This window comes from Alexandromys fortis, unplaced genomic scaffold, assembly GCF_014885135.2.
Source record: "Alexandromys fortis isolate MF-2015 unplaced genomic scaffold, M_Fortis_MF-2015_v1.1 scaffold_1, whole genome shotgun sequence".
Lineage (NCBI taxonomy): Eukaryota > Metazoa > Chordata > Mammalia > Rodentia > Cricetidae > Alexandromys > Alexandromys fortis.
In genome coordinates, this window is record NW_026067927.1 from 13,966,936 (window position 1) to 13,975,933 (window position 8,998).

Sequence of the window (8,998 nt, forward strand, 5' to 3'; positions counted from 1 at the left end):
GATGTAGTCTTATGTTGTCTAGGCTGGACTCAAACTATGTGTAGCTGAAGTTGACCTTGGACACCTGGATTCCCTTTTCTCACTTTTCAAATGCTGAGATTACAGGTGTTCACTACTGAAGGGCTCTAGCAGGCCCATGCACAGCAAACATGGTGCTGACAAGTTCCTATTCTCCCCCTTGCTGAAAAACCATTAGATTCAATTTCTAAAGCTAGTCCCCAAGGGCCATTCCCTTATCTAGCCACTGACTCATTCCTCAGACAGAATACTAAGATCCAACAATCAAAATTAATTATTTGGTAACATGTCCAATCAGGATTTACCAACTCACCCTAGACAGATCCCCCCTCCTTTTTTCCCCCTTAAAAGCCTGCTCCTGATGGGTGGTAGTGTCCCACGCCTTTAATCCCAGTCCTTGGGAGGCAGAGGCAGGTGGATCTCTGAATTTGAGGCCAGCCTGGTCTACAGAGCAAGTTCCAGGAAAGCCAGGGCTCTACAGAGAAATCCTGTCTTGAAAAAACCAGTCAATCCGGGCTGGAGAGATGGCTCAGTGGTTAAGAGCATTGCCTGCTCTTCCAAAGGTCCTGAGTTCAATTCCCGGCAACCACATGGTGGCTCACAACCATCTGTAATGAGTTCTAGTACCCTCTTCTGGCCTGCAGACATACACACAGACAGAATATTGTATCCATAATGAATAAATAAATAAATATTAAAAAAGAGAAAAACCAGTCAATCAACCAACCAAATCAATAAACAATCTAAAACAAAAACAAGAAACAATCCCCAAACAAGCAAACAAACACTCACTCCTGAGAAAACCTCCTCCTTGCTGCTGCTGCTGCTGCTGCTGCTGCTGCTGCTGCTGCTGCTGCTGCTGCTGCCATCTTTGCAGCCCATCTCCCCTTTTCCCTCTAGGGTAATAAATCTCCTTCGTGCTGAGAATTTGGTGTCTGTGTATGTCCTGTGCTGACTCTGAGGGGGCTACCTCCTTTAGAAACCACCACATCTGGCACTAACTGAATTTTTGCACCCTAAGTGACTTTGCTTCAGCCCTTCTAGCAAGTACAGCCCAAAAAGCAGCAAGTAGCAACATTTTATTACTCTAAGAGAAACTGAGATAACATCCATTTCACCCAATTATTTTACAGAGAGAGAGAAATTCAGGATGAGAAGAACCCATTTTTATTGAGCATTGTCCCTAGGTACAGGCTTTTGAAGGGCCCCAGGGGAGATGAGTGTGGGTAGGGGAACAGATCCCAAGCCATCAAAGCTTTGCCCCATGCCATGAATAGATTGTCTGGGTCCTCGAGGCAAGCACGAGCAGGCAGGTTGGACAGGGTAGATGATCAATGATGGCAGGGTGCAATGACAGAAAGTGACAGCCTGTGTGAACCCTCCATAAGAGGGGTCTGAAAACATCATGAGGGGTAAGAGGACCTGGAAAAGAGAGAGAAGAGATTATCCTGAGGCTGAGGGGGCAGAGCACAGTGTGATGAAAAGTCCCTGGCCTGGTGTAGACAGTGATCTATGGGGTGTCAGGCTGGACAGGTGGTGCTGAGCCCCACATGACGGACTGGGGCTCCAGCTATAGCCTGAAGGCAGCCAGGAGCATCTCCAGGTCCCACATTCAGTAGACAGGACTGCTGTCCTCAGACATATCCAGGGCCAATCTCCTTGAGGCAGGATGGTAGGATAGTTCTCTCTTGCTTGGTTACTCTCAGGGTTGCTGCTGCTTCTAAGTTTTCTGAGGCTGGTGCAGCCTTCTCCAGAAAGCCATCTTTTTCTCTTTGAGCTTCACACCCACACTTGTATCGAAGTCCAACTGCTGGTACTTTTCATTCTTGTCAAAGCGTGGCCAGTAGGGCAGCGTTCTGTCATTGGGGTCCCTAATCCCAAGGTGGAAAGAGATTAGTGTCATACTCCTGTTTATTCAGCTTGTCCCTCTTACCTTTCCTTCATCTACTCTCCCGTGGGAAGCTGAGATCCAGGAAGGCTTTGCGGCAATGATGCTTAGACAGATCTTGTGAAAGAGTAGGAGAGCTGGTGTGATGGATGCTGAACACTTATATCACAGCGCTGGGGAGGTGATGGCAGGAAATTGTGAGTTTGAGGCCAGTGTAGGCTGCATAGCAACCCCCAGGGAAGGAGGTGGCAGAGGTGAGCTTCCAGGCAGTACAAGGTTAGGGAAAATATAAAGGTATAAAGAGGGTATGTGTGCAGGAGAATGATGACGGCATAGGAAAGATTCTTGGCTTTTCACGACAAGCTAAGAGAATGGAGATTTACTCTGAGAACATGAACACTTTTTGTTGTTGTTGTTGTTGTTGCTTTTTGAGACCGGGTTTCTCTGTAGCTTTGGAGCCTGTCCTGGAGCTCACTCTGTAGACCAGGCTAGCCTCGAACTCAAAGAGATCCACCTGTCTCTGCCTCCTGAGTGCTGGGATTAAAGATGTGCATCACCACCGCCCAGCTAGGAGCAAGGGTTTTAAGCAAGTGAGTAATCTGATTAGATGATACTTCAGAGTGTTACAGGATGATGGGGGAGAGAAAGTAGGCCTAGTAAAATATGCATGGGGGACCCAAAGTTCAGTTAAAGTGTCACCTTCACTTGAAGCCACCTCTGCCAATCAAAAAGGGCCAGACCCCTCCTTGATGCTCCCTATGGCCCAGTGATCCCAGTGGGACAGCTCCCATTGTGCCTGTTTGGAATTTGATTTTCATATAGTGGGGTGAGGAGGATGTAGCACATGCTTAGGACATCCTTGAACCCCAGCTTCCAGTACCAGGGTCAGATACAAAGGAGAACATTGTTGAGATACTACTGGATGAATGAATGAAGAGTGTGCATCGTGGGACAGAGGAGACACATTCTAGGGACATTAAGGACTCCATGACTGACAAGGAAAAGAAGGGCCCGGGCTTGACTGTCTAGTTCCTGTGGCCCTAGTATTGTTTATATGTGTAAGGGGCTAGACTCACCCAGTGCGGGCAAAGTTGGCCCAGTATTTCATTATCTGGAGGCTAAATTCCTTTTCCTCACTGGTGGATGAGCCTGGGGGCAGAAGAGGATATGGTGTTTTGGAAAGAGCTGGGGGTACCAGCCTCCCACTCTGAATGGGGGAGGGGTACATTCCACACGAGGGACTAGATAGTTCCCTGTGGTCAGCCAATGGAGGTGTGGGTCTTCATGCCTGGTGGGGAGATTAGGTGTCAGGTAGGGCATTAGGACCTTTGGAGAAAGGGCTTCCGAAGATATAGGCAAGCTCGTCTCCATGGTCTGCCCCATCGTGTCGAAGTTTGACAATTATGCCTGAAGGAGCACGGTGCTTGAACTCATACAGATAGACAGGGAAGCCAGCATCTGTGAATAATGAAACAGGTGAGAGCTGCAGGAAGAGCCTTCACCTGAGCTAAGTTCCCATCGACCCAATGCGTCCCACCCATCAACATAGGGCAGGCCTTCAGGTTTACAGTCAGTCATGGGGCAAGTTCGAATCCTGCCTGCACTAGCCACCAGTGTGCCACTCAAACTCTCTGAGCGGCAGTTCCTCATCATGCCAAGGCTCTTGGAAGCTGTCTTTTTCCCTCTTTTGAGCTTTCTGTTCCGGACATGGTATTTAAGGGCCTTTAATGGCTGTCCTTTCCAGCCTCACCTTTGACCTCTCATTCTCATATTCCCAAGCCCAGTCAGCCTGCCTTTTAAGTTATTCTTAAGCCCGTCCTCTTAACCTAGGGTACTGTCTCTGCTCCCCGCCCCCCCCCCCAGCTTTCTCCAGTAGGGTGGTTGAGGTTTTGCCCTTATTCCTCAGGGACAGCTCTTCCTCTGGCTTGCTGCCTTCTCTGTGGCCTCTTTGAGTTCTAGGATAGCCCAAAGTATGAAGCAGGTGGGGGAAGAGCTGGTGACTCCCGTTGGAAGCAGCTCAGCTGGACAGTGAAGGGGAGCAATGTGGTTACTCTCAGGGGCCTCATACCCCGGTGGTAGCGTGCGGCTTGAAGGGTGGAGTACACGAAGGTGGCATCTCCAATTAGATCTAGCAAGTGGTTGCGGACCGTCTTCCAGTCATGCTTAACGGCAGCGTCAATCAAGTACTCCTTCATCACCAGTGGGATCTGCTCCTTAGTGATATTCTGGGCCAGGACGCAAGACCCACCCTGAGGCCTGCTATACCAGCTGGCCAGGGGTGTGTGCACCATTGGCTTACACCCAGCCTCAACTCTCCAGGACTTTGGGGAATGGGGTTTCTATGATGGTCTTCATCCTACTGATGCTTTTTTTTTTTTTAAGACATGATTTCTCTGTGTAGCCCTGGCTGTCCTGGAACTCACTCTGTAGACCAGGCTGGCCTTGAACTCACAGAGATCCACCTGCCTCTCTGCCTACCAAGTGCTGTAAGGGCATGTGCCACCACTGCCCCACAATCTTCATTGATTCTTACCGCCCCCCCACACTTTTGCCCCAGGAGAACTGCCTCCTATGACCTTGCCCATCAGCAACCATCTCATCCCACGTCAAATTCCTTGAGGGCTTTCCTATCTCAGGAACCCTTGTGCAGAGCAAGCCCTACGTTCTTAAAGAAGCGTGTGTGGTATTTAGTCCTGGTCACATACTAAACAACCCAACCATGGGACCCCTCACCAGCAGGGTGCTGGAACTCCAAAGCAGTTTGGTGAGGTATTTTTCGTTCATTGCGTGCTGAGTCAGCTGGAGCTTCAAGAGCTGATCACAAGAAAAGGACCCAGGGATGAATCAGGCCTGAGCTCTTGCCTGTCTGCATGTAGAATTCTCAGACAAGGCATAGCCCAGGCAAGACCCACACCCTGCCCTGCTCACTGTCTGTCATCACCACCTGGTTCTGAGCTGAAGCAGCACTGGGAGGGCCTGTCTTGAGCTATGGCACTTGCCCTCACACAGGGAGTAAAGGAGGCCCATAAGGTGTATAGTTGTTAGCAGGCTCAGGGGTTGACTACACCTCTCCCAATGCCTCTCTATCATTCCTGGCCAACTGTCCCTGCACAAGGAATACAGGTAACTTCTGCATCCTCAGTGGGGCCACTGAGATCTAACTTGGTACCCAAACACTGCTCAAGGGGCATCCCTTTACAAACCCTCTGAGAGAGCACCTTTCCCATCCACTCACAAAAGGCAAGCTCCACTCGAACTCCACATTGTTGACACCTAAAAGGTAGGGCACAGGGGTAACCTGCCCGCTGGTCAGGAGCACCACAGGGTCCTCTGGGAACACCACACCATCCACCACAGGGCTCAGGAACCATACCATCTGCAAGACCAGGGGCGTTTTCCAGCTAGTCATTCCACATACTCTCTGGAGGCCTGTGTGACTTGGATGCTCAGCTCATCAGGTCTGTCTCAGGACCTGGCCTAGCTTAAGCTCTTTTGGTAAAAACTGAGATTGCCCACAATTACACTTAGGAAGGTGAGTGTCAGGAGGGACCAGGGCAGACAGGACCAGCTACTGAGACTTCAGATGCTTGCTCCAGACATGCTCACAGTTCATTCCATAGCTCTTGAAAATCCTTATGAACTAGCCCTTCAATGAGACAAATATTATTGATTCTATTTTAAATTCTATACCTCTCACCATGCCTGATCCCTCCCCTTGTTGCTATTACCTTCTAGGAAGCTGAGTAGTTTACTTATTTATAGGACTTATTGTGTCTCTCTCCAGTGGGGCGTCCGACCCACTAGGGAAGGGAAATTGGCCTGCATAGTTCCTCAAGCATCACAAGGACCTGGCACACAGTAGGTATTCAATGAACTCTCAAGTTCCAGGCCACTGCTTACTCACATCGTTTGGATCTTTCTTGAGGTTGACGTGAAAGAATGCCTATAAAAGAGAGAAAGAGATAGGATCAAAAGAAACTCCCCAATGTGTTCTAGAGACAGGCCCCCTGGGGACGTATCTACTGGCGGCTATAGTCCATAGGCTGAAAGGGAAGACAACTGGAATGTTCTACCTACCATCCTCTTGGAAACGTGCATCACCTCATTCCCCGATAGAGCCCTCAGGCATGCTACCATGATCTTTGTGTTGTCGTGGTCGCAGCCAGCCACGTGAGCAACCTTCTGTAGAGAGAAAGGGTGTCTAGGGATGCCTCCATCCTTCTTCCCTCTTGTTGAGCCCTGGGAGAGGAGTGGTACCCACCTTGGCTGCCTTCAATGGATCAGACATGATGAAGACTTTCAGTATCGCAGTACCGCTCTGGGAAATGGCCCGATGGAATAGACCTTGGGCAAGGGGTGACATCAGCTGTAGGGATTGGAAGCACAGAACACCCATGAGATCCATAAATAGGGGCAACTGAGTTGTTTCCAGTGCCTGCCTAACTCTTTCTGAGTAGCCTGAGAGATAAGCATCTTGGCGGGAGCCATGGATCTTCGCTAGAGTCCTAGACTTAAAGCCAGCACCTTTCAGTTCTTGATCTATGCAGTGGGCTCTAGAGGTCCCAGAGTTGACCTGAGGATATGGGAGGTGATCTGTTGATATGCATAGGGCTTTTTTTTTTCTCTGCTACAGTTTACAAGCAAGGGTGGGTGGAACCCCATAGTCACAGCTCCAATTACCTATGCTAACAGCTCTTTCAGAGAAGTCATTTGGACACCTCAGAATTTATGTGTCTCAAACCTGTTCTAGTCAATCTCCAACTGGGTAGAACCTTCTCTTTTGACATTATCCACCCAGCTTGGGGGCTGTCCCTCTTCTGCCCTCTGCCACATGCAGCTATTCCAGTCATTCCTGACCATTTGGCCTTGTGAACCACTCAGCAATCTCCCTTTATTCTCCATCCTTCCTACCCTCATTATTCCTCTGGGATAAACCCTACTCCCCCACCTTCCAGCTGGGCCTCCAAGCCCGACTTCCTGCTTTTTCCTATGTCAGCTCCATGCAGAAGAAAGACAGAGACCTCTCTAAATCCACGTCTGATCTTATCACTTCCCTGCTTAACATCTGTCCCTGCTCTCAGGAGGCTGGCTGCAAGCCACAAGTTTGAGGCCAACCTTGTCTACATAGCAAATTCCAGACTAGCTTGGTTAAATACCAAGTCTGTGGCCAGCAAGGGAAGCAGAGTGAGACCCAGTGTCAACAAACAACAACAAAAAGATCCGAGCCAAACCAGACCACACAGAAAAACCCGTCCGGGCTCTCTAGGACACTGAACTGGAGAGAGGTGCTTCTCTTCTCTGCGTGGGGGTCTTCATCTGTGAGATGAGGATGGCAACGCTTTTCTCCTTGGACTTTGATATTATTTATTACCAATTAACTTGTTAGTTCAGAACAGGGAGGCCTGTATAGTTCCGGCATTTCAGGTCTGCCACGGGAATGCTGGGACTACAGATCTGCCTGTCTTTTTGGATTTGATGTGTGTGTGTGTGTGTGTGTGTGTGTGTGTGAGAGAGAGAGAGAGAGAGAGAGAGAGAGAGAGAGAGAGAGAGAGAGAGACAGGGTTTTATGTAGTCTATATTGTTTTCAAATTTACTATGTCGCTAGGTCACCCTTGATGGTGACCTCTTGAAGAGAAAGCACCCTTGGCTATGAGGGGTTGTGCCCCTGGTGTGAATGGTATCCTTAGCAGGGGTGAAATGCTGGTTTGTGGACACAGGTCTGCATACGAGCCTGTGCACTGTGGTAACATGCTGGCTTGTGTCTCTGCTGGTCTAGTGGAAATCACACTCACCAGTCCCGAGATGCTCATAGCTCCCGCCGACTGACCGAATAGTGTTACACTGTCCGGGTCTCCACCAAAGGCCTCGATGTTCTCCTGAACCCAGTGCAGAGCCGCTATCTGGTCCAGCAGCCCCCAGTTTCCGCGGGCTTGGCTGTCGCCCGTGCTAGGCACACGAGATTCATGGTCAGTGTTTCCAAATTTGATCGTCAGGATTCAGAGAGCTGTCATGGTTCCCCATCTAAGGCTTCCTTAGACTTGCTCGCTCATGAGAGTATCCAGAGTCTTCAGAGCTTGAACTACCCTCTTCACTCGATCCCGCCCACGGACCAAGCCCCCTTCCTCCAGTCCCCCACTTTCTGAGTCTATGGCAGATAGGTGAAGGCCCCGCCCCTGGTCCAAGGCCCACCTGAAGAAGCCTAGGATGCCCAGCCTGTACTGCAGAAACACCAGCACCACTTTCTCGCGGGCGGCTAACTCCGAGCCTTCGTAGGTGGAAGCAGAGCCGACGAGGAAGGCGCCTCCCGGAAACCAAACCATCACCTGGGCAAGAAAGGTCTCCAAAGCCTGAGCTGGGCTGTACTGTAGTGGTGTGTGTGTGTGTGTGTGTGTGTGTGTGTGTGTGTGTGTGTGTAAAACAGAGTACTCACCGGCAGCAGAGGGTCCCCAGGCGCTAGCACTGGGGCATAAACATTCAGGTAGAGACAGTCCTCGCTGAAGTGCAGCCATTCATACTGCTTCCGCGTGTTCAAGTACATGGAGGTTACCTGTCCCCAGGTTTCCTGAAGGCACCTGTGAGCATGCAGTGAATTTATATTGGCAGCGAAGAGAATGCTTCCAACCCCAGGGTCAGCAATGACGGGCGACAGCCTAAGACAAAAACCTGGCAGACTCTGTGCGTGTGTGCATGCTTCCTGGAGGCTTTCACCAGTGGTCAGGTCCAGGACCGTGAGGCAGGCGCGTCTCTCCAGAATCCATCCTTCCTTCTACCATGCATCTTGACCTACACCCCCTTAGCCTGGGTAGTCTTTGCTGTTGCTGGAGACTGCCGATTTGATTAAGGCCAAAATTTGGGTGCTCTAGGTAGGTAACTCTCTGCCTTCGTGCCCCACCCTCCCAGACTCTCTTGTCTTCCAGGCGGGCCAAGGAACACTCTAGAACGTGTTTCCCTACTCCAAACACAGGGCCACCATCCTGTCAAGACCAGAAAATCTGTGGTCTACACTTCTGCTTAGGCCGGCTCAAATGGTACTCCTTCGTATGGGCCCTCCATCTGTGTCCTGCAGACCTTTCTCCACTCTCGACTGCAATG

General features: G+C 50.2%; 1 protein-coding gene across 3 annotated transcripts in view; it reads right to left on the reverse strand.

The window, feature by feature from the left end:
- Positions 1-1,255: 1,255 nt before the first annotated feature.
- Ces4a (carboxylesterase 4A) overlaps positions 1,256-8,998 on the reverse strand; it is a 17,000-nt gene continuing 9,257 nt past the window's right edge. Inside the window, exons 3-14 of one of the 3 annotated variants that reach the window (XM_050144311.1) lie at positions 8,337-8,478; positions 8,096-8,229; positions 7,699-7,852; positions 6,168-6,272; positions 5,984-6,088; positions 5,811-5,849; positions 5,142-5,282; positions 4,640-4,720; positions 3,975-4,131; positions 3,233-3,364; positions 2,983-3,055; positions 1,256-1,889 (exon numbers count right to left, since the gene is read on the reverse strand). In XM_050144311.1, the coding sequence (XP_050000268.1) occupies positions 1,739-1,889; positions 2,983-3,055; positions 3,233-3,364; positions 3,975-4,131; positions 4,640-4,720; positions 5,142-5,282; positions 5,811-5,849; positions 5,984-6,088; positions 6,168-6,272; positions 7,699-7,852; positions 8,096-8,229; positions 8,337-8,478 (1,414 nt within the window). In that variant the 3' untranslated portion in view covers positions 1,256-1,738. Of the gene's footprint in view, positions 1,890-2,982; positions 3,056-3,232; positions 3,365-3,974; positions 4,132-4,639; positions 4,721-5,141; positions 5,283-5,810; positions 5,850-5,983; positions 6,089-6,167; positions 6,273-7,698; positions 7,854-8,069; positions 8,230-8,336; positions 8,479-8,998 lie in introns of those variants that run through there. The other 2 variants (XM_050144312.1, XM_050144313.1) reach the window with 2 other exon arrangements.